The sequence below is a fragment of the Cebus imitator genome, unplaced genomic scaffold (genome assembly GCF_001604975.1).
Source record: "Cebus imitator isolate Cc_AM_T3 unplaced genomic scaffold, Cebus_imitator-1.0 Scaffold206, whole genome shotgun sequence".
NCBI classification, from domain to species: domain Eukaryota; kingdom Metazoa; phylum Chordata; class Mammalia; order Primates; family Cebidae; genus Cebus; species Cebus imitator.
In genome coordinates, this window is record NW_016107521.1 from 3,165,409 (window position 1) to 3,184,556 (window position 19,148).

Genomic DNA, 19,148 nt, shown 5'->3' on the forward strand with positions numbered 1-19,148 from the left:
AAAAAAAAAAAAAAAAAAGAATGGAGAAAGGATCTTCTTGTAAGTTGGGAGGAGAGAAAAGTGTTATCCCCAATAAAGAACTAGTTAGAGGCTTTCTTTGCCTTTTGAGCACAGTAATATTAATAGTAACATTTGAGAACTTAGTACAAGCATTCTTTTTTTTTTCTTTCGAGGTTTCAGTCTAACTAACTGGGTGATTTTGAAATCTTGGTGACTTTCAGAAACTCACAGAAGAGAAATATCAAGTGGAACAATGTGTAAATGAGGCATCTATTATAATTCGGAATACAAAAGAGCCCACTCTAACTTTGAAGGTGATACTTACCTCACCTCTAATTAGGGACGAATTGGAGAAGAAGGATGGAGGTACACATGCATATATATGTATATATTTGTTGTTGTTATTTGTTTTCTTTATATAAAAGCTATGTTAACAGTGTTTTATGGATTTAGGAAATAACCTTCATTTGCTTTATGCCACTCTTTAATAGTATTTTAAATGGTTTTGTTTCTACATAATTGGTATATTTTGCAAAAATGTATGAATTCAAAATATAAAATGTTAATTCAAAAACTTGTGCTTGTCATGTTGATTTTAACTCTGCTTTAATTTTTATGTCATTTAGTATTCTGTTTTACTTTGTCTAGTATTGCATTAAGTTATTGGTATCAGCCAACTTAATTCTGTGTATTTTGGCTTAATGGTCAGATTTCAGGGTTAAACATGGTCCAAAACAGAATTGTTTTCAAATTTGCTCATTGTTCCAAAATTATTTGCATCCTGGCTGGGCACGGTGGCTCATGTCTGTAATCCCAGCACTTTGGGAGGCCGAGGTGGGTGGGTTGCTGGAGGCCCGGAGTTTGAGACCAACCTGACCAGCTTGGCGAAACCCTGTCTCTACTGGAAACACAAAAAAATTAGCCAGGCATAGTGGTGAATGCCTCTAATCCCATCTACTTGGGAGGCTGAGACACGAGAATTGCTTGAACCCAGGAAGTGGAGGTTGCAGTGAGCTGCACTCCAGCCTGGGAGACAGAACAAAACTCTGCCTCAAAAAAAAAAAAAAATTACTTGCATCATATTGCTCTTGACTTCTAATAGCTATATTATCTGGTAAGATTTGTACTCATCTGTGTCTAGATTTGTTTTATAGTGTAAGGGATGTAAATTGGAAGATTGAATTTCTTTAATGGATAATGTTCAGTAAATTTTTTTCTAGGGGGTTTGTGACCCTCTTAACATTTTGAATATGGTTTATGTGAGAATCATGCTTTAAATTTTCTTCTGAAGTTAAGAAGAGTTGCTCTTTGGCAATGTCATCCTCATAAAAGTAGAGTGAGAAATCTATTCAGTTATTAGTAGTTTTGAGAAGTTCATGATGGAGTTGTGGTGGGCTGCTTTTTCTGATGTTCTTATCCTGTCAAGTTAGCTTGTTTCTGCCTCTCGTTCCCTTGAAACTTGCCAGGTGATATTTCTCCTGTGTCAAACCTTTGACCAACTGGCCACTCTGTCATGACAATTTACAGCCTCTCTGGGCCAGTGGAGACTCCCTGTTGCTATTTTTCATCACTAGACTTTCAACAAGTCCCATTGCTTACTCCCTTATCTGAAATACCTGTGCTGCAAGAAATATTGGTCAGTTTCTTAATTTATTTTAACTTAGTGGTAAGGGTAGAGAAAAAGGTACCAGTGAAGTTGGAATTTTAATTTTTGAGAGACATGACTCATAGGATGACATAAAGGTGCTAGACTCTTTTTAAAAAAAATGTTTTTGGGATAACTAAAGTCAGCTATATCATAATCCAGCAGATACAAACCAGACGTATTTATGAGTCATATTTTAAAATCAAAGGACATCCAGTCTATAATTGAATTTATGCCTATACATTAAATTTTTTTTTGCTGTAATGTAGTATCTATAGCACCTCTGAAGAACCAATCTTAAATGGCTTAATTTTTTTAACAGCTTTACAGTTCACCATTAACTGTAGAACTATAAAATGATTTCTGAAGTGTCAAGATAAATGTTAATTCTGGTAAGATGTGTTCTTCTTGACCCTCTAGTATAAAACCAACCATTTCTAAGTCGTGTTGTAATTATAGGTATTGTTAAAAATTATGAGAGTTTAGTGAGGTGAGAAAAAGACTGAAGTTGCCAAAGCCTAGGTTAATTACATGTTTGCTTATATCTGTCAGCCTCCCTTTAATTTCGTTTTTGAAAGTATTAAGGGAACATCAGTATTCTTTATCCCTGTGGTTTGGTGTACTTATGTGAGATTTTGTTACAGCTTTCAGTGATACCTTTAAATTTAGTCTGTTGCCTTTATAACTTCTGTTTAGAGAAGCTGAAAACATTCTTAGTATATTGTACCCTTGCTGGAACACTATTATAGAATAGATTTTGTAATAAAGTAAGAGAGTCATAGTCTCTGTTCAAGGTGTTTGAGTTGCTAAAGGATCGAAAAACCTCTATGAGCTGAGTCTCGTCAGCAATTACATGGGATCAGGTAAGGTGAAGGAATCGGCTTTGATCTAATGTTTTACACATTTTACTTCCTTTTCTTTTGAATGGCAGAAAGATTTGCTTTGCTGTTGTCCTTAACATTCCAGTCCTGTTGACTCATTTGATATCTTTTCTAATTTGCTCATTTTGTCTAACCTGGGTTTTGTCAAAGATAATTTTTGATCTTTGCTACTGGCTTGCACATTCCTGGGCAACTTGGAGGATCTAGTATATAATTGAGCATTTCAGACCTGGGCTATACCATTCTGTTTTCTCACACTAGACAGCTGCTCATCCCCTTAATGCAATTCTTTTCAACTGCATGGGTTAAAAGCACAAGATTCATTCAGGTTCCAGGAATTTCTGGGGTTGAAAGTTATCCTTTTTTTTTCTCTTAATTTATACTCATTTTTTCCTCAAAGTTAAAAAAAATCCATTGTAACTTTTTTCTTGGAGACATTTTCCTGTAGTATCTTAACTTTCTTTCACCTACCCCTACCCAAACAAACTGTTCACAATACATACACACCTCACATCTTTCTTTTCTCTCTCTTAACTTGCCACATATTTGGGTAAAATCTAAAAAAGAAAACAAAAGCATGGTTGGGAGCAGACAGAACCAGAGGACTGGGGCATGAAACCTTTTTCCTCAGGATTGTGCAGAATGGATCTAACTACCTACTCATTTCAAATCACGGTTTACATTTTAAATTGCTGTAATACAGAGTGAATCTCTTTGGTATTACATAATGTTTCATAGGTAAGTTTCTTCCTATGCTGTCAGTCTTCTTTCTGCATTCTAACCCTTTACATGAAGGCCCTGTAGAATAATCATTTCCTCATTACTACGTGTTTCCTGCTAATGAAGGCATAGGAGAAAAAGCACAGATCTTGGTGTGCAGCAGTCTTTTGTTTGGCTTTTTTTTTTTTTTTTTTGTTTTTTTTGTTGAGACAGTCTCGCTTTGTTGCCCAGGCTGGAGTGTACTGGTGTGATCTCAGCTCACTGTAACCTCCGCCTCCTGGGTTCAAGCGATTCTCATGCCTCAGCCTTTTGAGCAGCTGGGCCTATAGGCACATGACACCATGACTTGCTAATTTTTTGTATTTTAGTAGAGACGAGGTTTTGCATGTTGCCCAGGCTGGTCTCAGACTCTTGAGCTCAGGCAGTTTTCCTGCCTTGGCCTCCCAAATTGCTGGGATTACCGGTGTGAGCCACTGAGCCTAGCCTTGCTTGACTCATAACTCCATTAGTTGCTATTGCTGTGTGACCTTGGGTAGGTTTCCTCATTTTAAATTGTAGATTATAAAAACCTTAGAAAGTTGTTTTGAGGTTGAGAGAATTTATCTAATGTGACTTGTACAATAACTGGCACATAGTAGTTGCTCAGTAAATAGTAGTAGTCAATTTATTGAAGATTGACAGCACAAACCCATCTACTCAAACTCTTAACAGTGAAAATAATGTGCACATGGTAGGTCCAAAGAAGTCAACTCAAGCACAGTTAAACTTTTAATCACTGAGTGGTTTGTAATATTCTAATCAGATTTATATAGTGCTAATAAAAAAAACCTGGTATATTGTACAGCTTATGATTCATTGAGGGCAGGTGTCTTTTTGCCTGTTCTTTATCCTTAGCACCTCTAAGGGTACCTAATACATAGTAGATGATTTTTTAAAAAAGTCCTATAAATCTGTTAAGTGAATTAACAGAGTCATCATATTGTCTGATTAAATAGGACTCTCCAGTGTGTAAGAAGCATTAATGGGCATCTCATGGCTCAAGAAATATATATTGGAGATTAATCTCTGTTAAGATATATTTATAACCATGTGATAAGCACTTCCTCATACATGATTTATTTTAAAAGCCCTCACATGGTCCTATGGGGTAGCTAATTGCTCTGTTTTATAAATGAGGAAAATCTCACATTTTATTCAGCTCCCCTGACTCTACCTCTAGTATGTGGTCTACTTTCCCATTATTGTCTAGGATTACTGCCTAAGTGGTTAAGCTGATCTAGTCATTCTGAGCTTCACATAGAGTCTCAGTTTCTTTTGGTGCTTGTGATTTTAAATTAGAAATATATTTGCTATTAAAGTGGATGATAAATTATCTGCTTATTTATAATGCAGTTTGAAACCAGGTGGATAAGGAAACTACAGAGACCCTGTGGCTTAGACTTAAGATAAGCCTCTCTCCTCAGTAATGGGGTGGATTTTCAGGGCTTCACAGAGGAGTTGCCTCAGAGTCCCTTCATATTGGTGCCAGTGTGAACTCTCTCTTCTTGGCAGAAATTTACTAGCATATATCTTGCTAGGGTCAAGGCAGTAGGCTTTACAGGATAGCCATCACAGCTGTGATTATAATGATGCAGGAGGCTTTATTTTCCTGCCTTCACTGGCTTCTGGATCTTCATTATTCAGGGCAAACTTATTATTATTTTTTAAGATGGAGTCTCATTCTCTTGCCAGGCTGGAGTGCAGTGGCACAATCTTGGCTCACTGCAACCTCTGCCTCCTGGGTTCAAGCGATTTACCTGCCTCAGCCTCCTGAGTAGCTGGGACTACAAGGTGCACACTACCATGCCCAACTAATTTTTATATTTTTAGTAGACATGGGGTTTCACTGTGTTGGCCAGGATGGTCTTGATCTCTTGATCTTGTGATCCTCCCGCCTTGGCCTCCCAAAGTTCTGGGATTAACAGTCATGAGCTACTGCGCCCTGCCAATCCAGGGCAAACTTTTAGGCACTGTCTTTCCAGTGGCTGACTGTCACTGAAGAAAAGTCATACCAAGTGACATTAAAATTAGGAGAACAGTTCTTTCTCTGTTCTACCTTATTGCTACATTTACCTCTGTGTGTGTGTGTGTGTGTGTGTGTGTGTGTGTGTGTGTGTGTGTATTTTTTTTGAGATGGAGTCTCATTCTGTCACCCAGGCTGGAGTGCAGTGGCATGATCTTGGCTCACTGCAACCTTCACCTGTTGAGTTCAAGCAGTTCCCTGCCCCAGCCTCCTGAGTAGCTGGAATTACAGGCTCTTGCCACCATGCCTGGCTGATTTTTGTATTTTTAGTAGAGGCGGGGTTTCACCATCTTGGCCAGGCTGATCTTGAACTTCTGACCTCGTGATCCACCCGCCTCAGGCTCCCAAAGTGCTGGGATTACAGTTGTGAGCCACTGGGCCCAGCCTACCTGTTTATATTATTATGTGCCCATGTTTTTTGCTTGGGACATGTCTTCTCTCCAGAAAGTTTCAAGGAATTGAGAGACAAGGGGCTGCCAGGATATTCTTAGGCTAATTAGAAAATTCTGTCAGCATAGACTTAGTCGCTCAGTTTAATCTTGATTGTCAAGGAGCCCCCTCATGATACTGAGCTCAATTATTTAATTTTGAAGAGCCCAGGTTCCAGACGTATAACTCCTGTTTAATGCCATCATGTTTTGTTTTTTTTGCTGTTCCCATCTCCAGGCTATTGTTTTGTTAACAGGGGTAGATAGTTAGCTTGCATGTAAGGCATTGAGAGAAACTGGCCAACGTTTCCTGCAGTGTGATGTGACTCTGGTCACTGATTTGACCTCTAACCAAATGAGCATGGTTAGGCATAATAGACTTTCCAGTGCTTCCATTGCCAGAATGTTCATTCCCTGATGCTAGGTTACTGAATAATACATTTTCTTAAAAGCTGTATTCCTGGCCAGGCTCAGTGGCTTATGCCTGTAATTGCAGCACTTTGGGAAGCCAAGGCGGGCAGATCACCTGAGGTATAGAGTTTGAGACCAGTCTGGCCAACATGGTGAAACTCCATCTCTACTAAAAATACAAAAAATTAGCCAGGCATGGTGGTGGGCACCTGTAGTCCCAGCTACTCAGGAGCCTGAGGAAGGAGAATCGCTTGAACCAGGATGTGGAGGTTGCAGTGAGCCGAGATCATGCCATTGCTCTCCAGCCTGAGCAACAAAGTGAGATTGTCTCAACAACAACAAAAAAGCTATATTTCTTTGCTTTTGGCATTTTTGTCACCCTCCAACCCCTGCCTCCCCTGCTTTTTCTTACCTGTTTCACTGGTCACTGTCGGAGAAAATGAGATGACTGACAGTTCTGTTGCTGCTAATTGAGAACTCCAAGACGTGTTATCAGAAAAGTTTTGATTCTCAAAATTTAAACACCTACATAAAAGTTCAGAAATATTAAACTTAAGATTCTGCTACCAGGAGTAACAGTGTTTTCCCAGCAGCAGCTTTGCAATTGTCACGTTAAATGAAGTTTTTTTAAAGGAATGAAAATATATAAAAAAAACTTTATGTTATTAATTATATAAAGGAAATAGATAATCTGTGCTTATAAATAGCACTGTATTACCATATGAATTTATATTATTTAATATTAAGAACTTGGAAAAAGATAAAATGAGATGAATTGTGTCTCCTCTACTGTTTCCTATGTCCTGATACTGAAACCATTTTGGATCTTTTGACTTTCTGACTATCAGAGCATGATGAAACATGGTCATTCTGGTGATGATGAAAAAGGGAATCTGGTGCAGGTCTTCTGTTCAGTGCCTGTCCCTTTCATCTCTTTTTCGTAGAATCTATTGTCTTCAAATGTTGACTGTCTGTAGCAAGCCAGTGTTGCAGTTTTCTAAAATAAGAGCTTGTGGTTATAACTTGACATAATTTATCAAAATATTTTTTGCCATTGTCTCCCATTAAAAATATATGTGTTATAATCAGAGTAAGATGCTAATTATAAGCTCTGATCCCTGGATGAAAGTATTAGAAAATACAAGAAGAATTTTGGCTTGCCTTGCCTTTTCCTATCCTCTGCCTCACTTCCCTCTTCCATTGTCTCCCTCTTCCTGACATTCCTGCTTGGTAAGATGATAGAATAAAATTTAGCTTGCCATTGTATTCATTTAAAAATTGACATTTAAAAAATTATGGTCCATACTGTTTATTGGGATTACATTATTCAGCAGTCAGTCAACCTTTGTCATGTCTAACTCTTAAGAGATTCTAAACATTCATTTACAGTACTTTGTTTTATCTGATATGTGAGCTTTACACAGATGCTTGTATTGACCACAGTTAAGCATTTTGACATAAAAACATTAAAGTGAGCTACTTGTCTATCTTGGATCACTATAAAGACAAAATTGGGCAAGTCCAGGAGCTTTATCACCTATGAAATAAATACCCATAGTACATTTGTTTATAAATAAATCCAGAGTAATAATCCTTTTTGAGGCTTCCCATTTTATGGGTAAAAGGGAGTAATGAAACATTGTATTCTGATTTTGTTACAATGCAAATAACTGCTGTAGAGCTCACCTGGTCAGAAAATAAGTGTGTAGCACTTCAACCTTTACAGTGTCATGGCCAGTAAAGAGAACCACAATTCTTCCTTTAGTAAGTGTGTTTTCTATTGGCATTATGCTTTATTTAGTTAATGACATTTCATCAGTTAGAATAAATATTGGCTGGGCATAGTGGCTCACGTCTGTAGTCCCAGCACTTTGGGAGGCCAAGGCAGGTAGATTGCTTGAGTCCAGGAGTTTGAGACCAGCCTGGGTAACATATTAAGATACCATATCTATAAAAAAAAAAAAAAAAACTAGCTGGTCATGGGGGCACATCCCTGTAGTCCCAGCTGCTCAGGAGGCTGAGGTGGGAGGATTGCTTGAGCCTGAGGAGGAGGTTACAGTGAGATTGTGCCAGTGTACCCCAGCCTGGGTGACAGTGGAAGAACCTGTCTCATAAAACGAAAAAAAAAAAAAAAAAAAAAAAACATTGATTGCTGTAATAGGATCCTCTGATAACTGAAGAAATCAAAAAGTATCAGTGCTCTTGTCACCCATTTGGAAATATATACATTGTATTATTTGGCCCACACAAATGGACAAACATAATCCAATCTGTTATTATCATGATAATGCTGGGAAGAAGTGTTTGTGGGCTGTGTTATGTTACTGTTAAGGCAAGCTGAATAGCCATAATAAGTATTCTTTGTTTGCTTTTTATTTTAAAAAGGCATATAAAACTTGAAATATAGTTCACTGTACTTTATGTTTTTAGTTTTAATAATTTTGGTTTGGAATAGGGAATTCCAAAATGATACTTAAATTTTCAACCATGGGATAAAGTTTCCATTAATCGTTATCTTTATTGAATGAGTTTATAGTATAAAAAAAATGGTCATCCTCAGTATAGTCTCAGTATATCTCATTGATTACATAAGAGATAAGAGATTTCCAGTTTTCCTGGAATCTCCCAGTCAGAGATCAAAATTTCTTCTGTTAAAAACGTCATTGCTGTTGGTCCCAGATTTCCCTTCTTTGCATCTTGCCAAAGGAAAAAGTGCTATGTACTTATTTTGTGCCCTGTGATATTATACATGCTTAATAAGATCCCAGATTGTAAGTGGCAGCTGTCAATGATTTGTTTACTGAATGATTTTTTTAATGCTTCATTGTATTTGTGTGCAGAACTACTCTGATTACTTAATAATAATCATAGTACACATAATTTTTTTTTAAAAAGCAACACAGCCAAATCAGGAAATTTTCTGGGAGTCTTATTAGTTCACTCAAATGTTGTTACTCTTTTTATTTTTTACTGTTTGATAATTTGATAGGAATCCCTTGGTCAAATTTTATCTGTCTCTCTTTATCCCATTTTACCATTAGAAAATGTTTCGATGAAAGATCCTCCGGACTTATTGGACAGGCAGAAATGCCTGAACGCCTTGGCGTCTCTTCGACATGCCAAATGGTTTCAGGTTGGCTTTTTGTTACTATCTTATTGTTATTATATCCTTGTGCAAGTTTCATTTGGAACACCTGTCACTTACTGGTTTCCGTGTACTACATAAAATGAGGGATGCTTTCTGGCTCATACCTTGGTTGTTGGAATAACTGAGTTAATTTAGATAAGTGCATAGTATAGCTTCTACTATAGTTCATGATGTTTTATTATCATAGAATTCTTTTTAGCTTATGATTCTGAATTTCAGATGGGTTGCTTATAAAAATTAAACATGAATGAGAAAAACTAAGAGTTAAATTAGGTAGTTGCCTGAAGTGGGGTTGCCATGAGACTATGAAACCAATTTTAAGATTATGGTCCTTTTGTTTTAAAAATCTGTCTCTTTTTTTTTTTTTCATCTGCCTTTTTAAACCTTAATTTTACTACTTTTGATTACTTGATCTTTTTTTATTGTTGTTGTTTGCTTGATAACTGATGAATAATTTGCTACTTCATATTCACTTGAAAGAACCTGCCCAAAATGAATAATAGATCTCAATAGGGATATCTGGAATCATTTTGTTTGTTTTAGGCAAGGGCAAATGGATTAAAATCATGTGTAATTGTCCTCCGCATTCTGCGTGATTTGTGCAACAGAGTCCCCACGTGGGCACCATTGAAAGGATGGGTAAGTACTTAAATATGGCTAAAAGCAAATTTGGAAGGTGCAGCAGAGAAAATCCTGTAGAAATGAGATTTACTTTAAAATGGCTATCTTCTAAGTTAGCTAAGGCATGTGTTACATATGTTTGCCATGCAAAAAACTAAAGCATCTTTTTAAATGAATTCTTCTTTTGTGCATATAAGCTGTATCTTCTACCTTATCGTATTCATGTTACAGAGTGTGAAACTTTTTTTTTTTCGACAAAAAGGTTTTATACCTTTTAGAAGTGTGTGTCTCCTTACACTTGACTGTGTACTGGTGGTTAATCACTTACTGCTCACCTGCTGTTCGCAAAAGCCTCCTTGGCTGACCCATTTCTTTTTAGGTGCCCCCTTGCATTACAGTGAAAATTACCCAGTAGGCCAGTATAAGGATCCTATACCTCTGTAGCCTTCTCTTTGAGTGGAGACATTTACAAATAAGTTCATGCTAATAATTAAAGTCAGGCAAGCAGTACACTTAACCCCGTATGGATATCATTTATTGTGTGTGTGTGTGTGTGTGTGTGTGTGTGTGTGTGTGTGTGTGAAAATTGACTTGGAAATTTTTATACTTGCTCCAATCAAGACAACTTAAGGACATTATAAAGCAATCTAAATAAAGCCATGAAAGGTGATATTATAAATGAATGTAGCAATTATTACTTTGACAAAATATTGTGAGTTCTTAGTTTATTCAACATGGAGATTTGGTCCTTTGTTTATTCTAACTGTCATACTTTAGAAGCAGGCTGTCTGAAATGAAGTCTTATTATTGAAACATTTGTGGTTTGTGTGCTTCCTAAGTGGGAGATAGGTGAGCTGGGTTTTGTACACTGGTTAGTTATTAGCTGTTACTAACTTATGTGAAGGCTTATTAAATCTTTGTTAAATGAATTAGATACCATAGTTTCTTTAGTGATCCTTTTTGGGTAAATAAATATAAAGTTTTTGTTATAAAAATGTTTTCTGAAAATGCTGTCTTAAATGCTTGATTTAAAAACTCCGCCCAAGGTAAACGTTGATAATCATGGGGAAAATGTTAAGTGGGCCCTAAATGTTAAATTGAGTTTCACTTTTTGGCCTCCCTTGTAGATAGAAATGTTAGCTCACATTTAACTGGAATCCTTTTAACACTTGGTGCATGTACTAATTTGTAATTTAATATCTTCTAGCCACTAGAACTTATATGTGAAAAGTCTATAGGTACTTGTAATAGACCTTTGGGCGCTGGGGAGGCCTTGAGACGAGTAATGGAGTGTTTGGCATCTGGAATACTACTTCCTGGTAAGGGTTTCAAACTCTGGAAGCAGAACGATCAGCAACTCTCATTTTAGTTTATTTTTCTAAATAACATGCTAAGTTTGTCCTCTACACAGGAGAATGATGCATAGGAATTCTTTTGCTTGGAATTTTGACAACTAGAATGTGTGTTGGAAAAGTGCTATAAAACTCTTTTTCAATAGTTATAATTTGTGTTTTATATGTACTAACATAAAGGGTACTAATAATATATTGTGTCTGCTTTGAATTTGCTTTACCTCGAACTCTGAATTTGAAATTACAGGTGTTTAGTTAAAATTTTTAAAGTTCATTTTGTTTGTAGTCCGGTTTTAAATTTGGAAAAATTAAATTTGGTTTTATTTTCCATATGTAATCCCTTTTAAGATTTGGGCTGATTTATTGTGCTGTTTCTAAATTCTCAGAGTAAGACTCAGTTTTGGCCTTAGATATACAAGTGACTTCTAGTATAAAATAAGGATGTGTAAGTGCTAACATGTTGAAAATAAGAGGGTGTCCTTTTTACTCCACTTAGCTGAGCAGACTTTTAACTTAGTTCCTCAGTTATTTTTTATTTTCTTTTCATTCTCCCCAACCATCTCTTTTTGTTTTAGTTTACCGAATTCTAAACTCAGTTCTAAATGATACTTGTGTTTTTCCTTTGCCAAAGGAGGTCCTGGTCTTCATGATCCTTGTGAGAGAGACCCAACAGATGCTCTGAGCTATATGACCATCCAGCAAAAAGAAGATATTACCCACAGCGCACAGGTAGAAGATTGAACATATTACTCTGACTTACTAGCAAGAGAATGTAACCTGGTTTTCTCAATTATTGTGTTTGAACACTTTTTTCTTGTGTGTTGTTAGGGACTTCTGCTGTTATAATGCCAAAATTTATGAGTATCTTTTTAGTTAGATATTCTAAGGGCTTTATGAATGGCTATTGAAATGTGATTAAATATAATGCTTTGTCCTTTAGCATGCACTCAGACTATCAGCCTTTGGCCAGATTTATAAAGTGCTGGAGATGGACCCCCTTCCATCTAGTAAGCCTTTTCAGAAGTATTCCTGGTCAGTTACTGATAAAGAAGGTGAGCGTGGAAGTTTTTTTTACTAGGGTTGGGGGTTGGCACTGATGTAGATGGTTGTGGGGTGGATCTCTTGTTACAACTTAGGGAACGTAATAATTGTGTATCCAAGTCATGTATAAGCCGTGATACAGGTTGGCAGTGTTCCCACCCAAATGTCATGTTGAATTTAGTTCCTATAATCCCCACATGTTGTGGGACTGACCCAGTGGAAGGTAATTGAATCATGGAGGCAGTTACCTCCATGCTGTTCTCGTGTTAGTGAGTGAGTTCTCACAGGATCTGATGGTTTTATAAGAGGCTTTTCCCCAACTTTGCTCCACACTTCTGCCACCATGTGAAGAAGGATGTGTTTGCTTCCCCTTCTGCCGTGATTGTGTTTCCTGAGAGCCATGTGGAACTGTGAGTCTATTAAACCTCTTTCCTTTATAAATTACCCAGTCTCAGGTATGTCTTTATTAGTAGCGTGAGAATGAACTAATACAGTAGCTAGAACAGACTAATACACTGACTTTCTTCTCCTTTGTTCCCATCAGGTAACATCAGCTGATGTAACATAATCATGTTTTCTTATTAGTGACTAATTCATTTGGCTATGTTGGCCAGATTTCATTATTGCATAGATTTAGGGACTATACTTTGAGAACTCCTGGTCTAAGGAAAAGAAATCAACCATAAGCTAGGAGGAGACATTATCACTATCACTAATCAATTTGATGATCTTTCTCATGCTTGGAAATGTTATCTAACCGAGAAAGAAAGAACAAAAATACAGAGGAGAAGAAAAGCGTATGGGAAAATTCAGGATCATCTCCATTTGTATTAGTCTGTTGAATTCAGAGTTTCTGTGGAAAGAACGTAGGTTTTGGGGTCAATATGGCCTGGGTTCCAATCATAGATTCACCACTTCCTAGTTTTGGGCCTTAAGCAATTCACTCATCTCTCTTACTAGGGATATTACCCTTTTTCTTATTTTATTGGCTCTTGTCAGGTTAAAATGCCTGACTTGGTGCCTGGAATCAAATGTGAATCTACTTACTGTTTTTTTTTAGGCCTCCAAAAATATCTTATTTCCCCCTCTTTCTCTCCTGTTAAACTAGCAAGTGGAATATTTAATACCAGATGTTCTTTACCTGGAATGCAGGCTACCTCTTAACAACTGAAATTACTCTAGTATATCACAAAAATAGTGCAGTTGCCCAATCTGTTTGTTTAGACGAAGACTTTCAGAGAGTCTACAAAGTCAAGCTGTTTAGTAGTAACAATAATATTAAGGTTTTTTTTTTTGTTTGTCTTTTTCACTCTTTCTTTTCTAAGTGTATAGTTTTGCAGAGGCTACATGTGACATGTGATGAGATCTTTGGTCTGATGGCTAATGGAATTTTTTCTATCTTCTTGTGTTTATATTTTTTTGTTTTATTTTTAATATGCTCAATATTGACAGATATTACCCACAAAGCATAAGTCTTTGGGTGCTCAGTAATTTTTAAGAGTGTAAAGTACTCCTCAGCTAAAAAGTTTGAGAATCATTGCCTCACACTGTAAATTCCTCAGGGGAAAGGATCCTCCAGATTCTACTGTATGATTATTATAAACCAATGCTCAATATAACTTGAGGAATGAAGGCCATTTTCTTCCAGCAGTGCTTACTCAGTGGTGAAGAAATTATTGAAAGGGATTTATATATCCATGTGACATCAAGCATTATGTCTATGAATTGAACGATTTAATAAAAATTTTATATATATTCTTGATTAGTATCAGAAAATTTCATTTCAGTCACCAAATTCATAATCACTCTTTTGGTTTTATATTTTCACCTTCACTAGATAGTAAAAGTATGTTTACTGTTATGTGACTTAGGTTTTTTTTTTTTAAATTTAAAGATCTTTCTCAAAGTTTGGGACTGCTGGTTTTTCAGTTGATAGCATAAATAGAACCAGACTGCCAATGTTTCTTTTCTAGTTCTGTCAGTTACTAGCTACATGACCTGAGCAAGTCACTTTACCATTTTTTGTGTTTTGGCTATACAATGATCTTTCTAATACTTTCATGCTTTTAGCATCTAGCTCCCTGTTCTTTATTCCTGCTATTCTTGGTGATTTCCGTATGCATCTCAGATGATTTCTTTCAATACTCCAGTGTCTCAGTTCTGTGACTTCCTCTCTCACAAATATTTTATCTTCTGCCTTACCTTAATTACTCATTCTATGTACATAGCCTAGTTCTTGTCTTCATCAGTAACTGAACCTGTATTATTTTCATAATCGTGTTTTCAAGAATCCCACTTTCCAATCTCTTATCATTACTCAGTCTCCTACCCTTATTTCAATTCTTGATTGATTCCAATACCTTTGCGTAGTCCTTCATCCTCCCCATGTTCTCTCTTCTGTCATTACCCTGCTCGTACTACATGATCCTTTTTTTTTAATTCGGAAAAAAAAAAAGAAAGAAAGAAAAAAGAATAATTAAAAAAAAAAAAGAATGAAGGAGAGGAAGAAAGAGAAAAAAAAAAAAAAAGAATGAAGGAGAGGAAGAAAGAGAAAGAGGAAGAGGGAGAGAGAACGGGGGTGTTGCTTTATTGCCCGGGCTAGAATGCAGTCTAAAAATGGGTATGCCTATAATTGTGCTTAATAATAGAGACATGAAAAAAAAATGAGAGAAGAAAATAAAAAACAAGCAGCCAACCAATATTTCATTTAAACCTGTAAATAGATGTGATGTGGTACTGATAAGAGTGTATATTTTGTGTATTTAAAGTGGAGAGTTCTATAAATGTTAATTAAGTTTACTTGTTCCGGATCTGAGTTCAAATCCTGGATATCGTTGTTAATTTTCTGTCTCATTGATCTAATATTGAAGTTGAAGTCTCCCACTATTATTGTGTAGGAGTCTAAGTCTCTTTATAAGTCTTATATATCTGGGTATTCCTGTATTGGGTGCGTATATATTTAGGATCTTTAGCTCTTCTTGTTGCATTGATCCTTTTATCATTATGTAATATCCTTCTTTGCTTCTTTTGATCTCGTGATCCTTGATTATTACTCCCTAACATATACCTTCACTTCCTTGATTCTCTGTTTCTGGCAAAATTCTATCTAGTTGAAATCTGTCTCTCTACCTTCTCTATGTCTGTACTGGATTGCTGAACATGGCTGGAGAAAAAAAAAAAAGCACAGCCATCTTGAGCATTCTTCCTTTAAGTCTATGACACTAATATAATGGGGACTATTTGTGTTGCCTGGTGATCCTGTAAGTTTGAGACTTCTCCAGTTTTCCTGTATAACTGTTTTACATTTTCTCACATTTCACACTTCATTCTCTGTTTACTCACCTGATGAGCTTGTTTGCTTCTATTTTCTCAGGTAATTATTAATTAGATAATTTCTACATGTACTCATCACTGTCTCCAAGCCCCACTGCAACAACTCCTATTCTTTGCTTTTCCCTCCCTTGCCTATGTAGAAACTGCCTCGCCTCTTAAGACTGACCTTTTACTTACCCACTGTAGCATATCCCCTCTTGCCTACCAGTGGACATTAGTCTAGCAATTATCTCTTCTCTCACCAGCGTCAGTTCCTCCCTGTCTACTGAATGCTTTTCATCAACATAAAAACCTGCTGTAGTATCTCTCATCTGAAAGACAGAGCCAAAGCAAACTCTCCCTTGATTTTGGAGGTCCTGCAACAGTTATATTTCTCTACTCCGCTTTATATAAGGAGTACTTTGGGAAGGAGCAGCCTTTTTATCTTTTCTCCATTTCCTTACTTTTAATTCTCATTGAACCTGTTCTAATCAGGTTTTCTTCCTCACCAGTTACCTGAGGTATCTCTTGTGACCTTCACATTACTGCATTCACTGGTCAGTTTTCAATCCTCATCTTAGCCAGCTTTTCAGCAACATTTGACACAGAGGAACGCTTTTCTCTCCTATATTTATTTTATAATGAGATATAGAACATATATAGAAAAATACACAGTTTAAAAAATAATATTTTTTACAAACCCATAAAATCAGTGTCATGTTTAAGAAACAGAACTTTATCAGTGCCTCAGAAGCCATCATTTATCGTTCTCATTACCTTCCGGTACCAAGAAGTACCATTTCTGACTTTCTGATAATCATTTCCTAGATTTTCTTTACCACTTTCCCACCTGTATATGCTTTCCTAAATAATTTGAGTTTGCCTGGAACTTTCTAGAAATGCATACTAAGTTTAATCTTTTGTGACTGGCTTCTTTCTGTTCAGCATTCTTTGGGATTAATTTATGTTGTTGCACATGGCTATAGTTCATCTAAATAGGTATATAGTACCCATTATGAATAAACTAGTTTACTCATTCTACTTTTGAAGGATATTTAGGTTCTGTAGTTTTTGACAACCACTTACCATGTTGCCATGAGCATTCTTCTGCATGCCTCCTGAGGTATACATAAACAACCTAGTAAATGGTCACACATGCCAGTTTACACTCCCACCAGCAGTGTATGAAAATTCCTGTTTCCCTATATCCTCAGCAACATTTGCTGTTGCCAGTTTTTCTGAAATGAAGTACTACTTTTCTTTTTTTTGAGATGGAGTTTCGCTCTTGTTACCCAGGCTGGAGTGCAATGGCGCAATCTTGGCTCACCGCAACCTCTGCCTACTGGGTTCAGGCAATTCTCCTGCCTCAGCCTCCTGAGTAGCTGGGATTACAGGCACGCACCACCATGCCCAGTTAATTTTTTGTATTTTTTTTTTAGTAGAGACGGGGTTTCACCATGTTGACCAGTATGGTCTCGATCTCTTGACCTTGTGATCCACCCGCCTCGGCCCCCCAAAGTGCTGGGATTACAGGCGTGAGCCACTGCGCCCGGCCTACTTTTCATTTGATTTCCAGGTCATCAGCTTCCTTGATTCTTCTAGCTCTCTTGCCATATCCTCAGTTGTCTTTGTTCTACCTCATCTTCCTGACTTCTGAATATTAAAGTGTCCTTGGGTTCAGTCCTGACTATTTCTCTTTATTTACATGGATGTTTTAGGGATCTCATTTAGTCTGTTGTCTTCAAATACCTTTTTATACTGAAGATTGTCCCAAATTTATACTTCATCCCAGACTACCAGCTCTTGAACTCAGACCCAAATATCAAAGTGCCTTCTCAATGTCTTTACATGAATGTCCAGCAGACATCTCAAACTTCAGATGTCTAAGATCTAAGCTTCTGTCCTTACTCTGCCTTTGCTCTTCTCTTTCTAAAGTTAACTCTGTCTCAGTCATTGGAAACTCTCTGTTTGCTCAAGCCAGGATTCTTTGGGTTGCCCTTGAATCCTCTCTTTCATTCACCCATATCCCAAATACCAACAAATTCTTTTTACTTTTAAAGTGTGTCCAGGCCGGGTGGTAGCTCACGCCTATAATCCCAGAACTTTGGGAGGTTGAGGTGGGCAGATCACTTGAGGCCAGGAGTTTGAGACCAGCCTGGCCAACATGGCAAAACCCCATCTCTACTGAAATGATAAAAATTAGCCAGGCGTGGTGGCATGTGCCTGTAGTCCCCACTACTCAGGAGGCTGAGGCAGAAGAATCGCCTGAATCCAGGAGGCAGAGATTACAGTGAACAGAGGTTGCACCACTGCACTCCAGCCTGGGTGACAGAGGGAGACTCTGTCTCAAAAAAAAATATATTGGATCACCTGAGGTCAGGAGTTCAAGACTAGACTGACCAGCATGGAGAAACCCCGACTCTACTAAAAATACAAAATTAGCCGGGCATGGTAGCGCATACCTATAATCCCAGCTACTTGGGAGTTTGAGCCAGGAGAATTGCTTCAGCCGGGACGTGGAGGTTGCTGTGAGCCGAGATTGCGCCATTGCACTCCAGCCTGGGCAACAAGAGCGAAACTCCATCTCACACACACAAAAAAAGTGTGTCTGGAATTTAGCTTCTTTACTGCTAACATCCTTATCTAAGCTGCCATCATCTCTCACCTGGATTCTTCTAGTCACCTATCTGGTCTTCCTGCTTCTATTCTTGTCCCTCTATCCTCCACAAAGAAGCAATTCTTTTTGTGATGAACAGCACATCCCCCACCCCCCTGCTGCAGCTTTTTATGTTAAAATACTTGCAGATTTATAGGTAGTTGCTAAGATGATAAGGATAGGTCTCATTTGGCTACACCTACGTAACTTTATAGTATAGTATCAAAACCAGGAAACTGACAGTGATACGTGTGTGTATAAGTTTTATGCCATTTTATTACATGTGTAGATTTCTGTAGCCATTACCACAATCAAGATACAGAACTGTTCCAACACCATTAAGATCTCCTTCATGCTGCCCCTTTATAGTCATACCTGCTTCTCACTTCTCAGCCACCCCTAATCCCTGGAAACCACTAAGATTTCTCTATCTGCATAATTTTATCATTTCAGGGATTTTATATAAATGGAGTTCTACAATAAGGAACCTTTTGCAATTTTTTTACTCCACTCAGCATAATGCCCTTAAGGTCCGTCCAGGTTGTCGTGTATATCAATAGTTTGTTCTTTCTTCTTGTTTAGTATTATTCCATGATGTGAATGAGCTAAAGTTTATTTGACTATTTACCTATTGTAGGACAGTTAGTTTCCAGTTTTGGCTTTTTATAGGTGAAGTTTCTATGAACAATCATGTATGTGTGTGTGTGTGTGTATAAAACAATAATGTAGGCTGGGCGCGGTGGCTCAAGCCTGTAATCCCAGCACTTTGGGAGGCCGAGGCGGGTGGATCACGAGGTCAAGACATCGAGACCATCCTGGTCAATATGGTGAAACCCCGTCTCTACTAAAAATACAAAAAATTAGCTGGGCA

The 19,148-nt window shown here is 37.3% G+C and overlaps 1 protein-coding gene across 6 annotated transcripts in view; it reads left to right on the forward strand.

Annotated features, from left to right (window-relative positions):
- Positions 1-19,148, forward strand: part of LOC108317711 (spermatid perinuclear RNA binding protein) — a 170,236-nt gene that overhangs the window by 106,655 nt on the left and 44,433 nt on the right. For all 6 annotated transcript variants that reach the window (XR_001830867.2, XR_001830868.2, XM_037745645.1 and 3 more), the window contains exons 5-10: positions 222-366; positions 9,189-9,280; positions 9,839-9,934; positions 11,124-11,235; positions 11,900-11,997; positions 12,209-12,320. Coding sequence is in view for 4 of the 6 variants with exons in the window: in XM_037745645.1 (XP_037601573.1) it covers positions 222-366; positions 9,189-9,280; positions 9,839-9,934; positions 11,124-11,235; positions 11,900-11,997; positions 12,209-12,320 (655 nt within the window). In the remaining 2 variants the exon portion in view is untranslated. The remainder of the gene's footprint in view (positions 1-221; positions 367-9,188; positions 9,281-9,838; positions 9,935-11,123; positions 11,236-11,899; positions 11,998-12,208; positions 12,321-19,148) is intronic.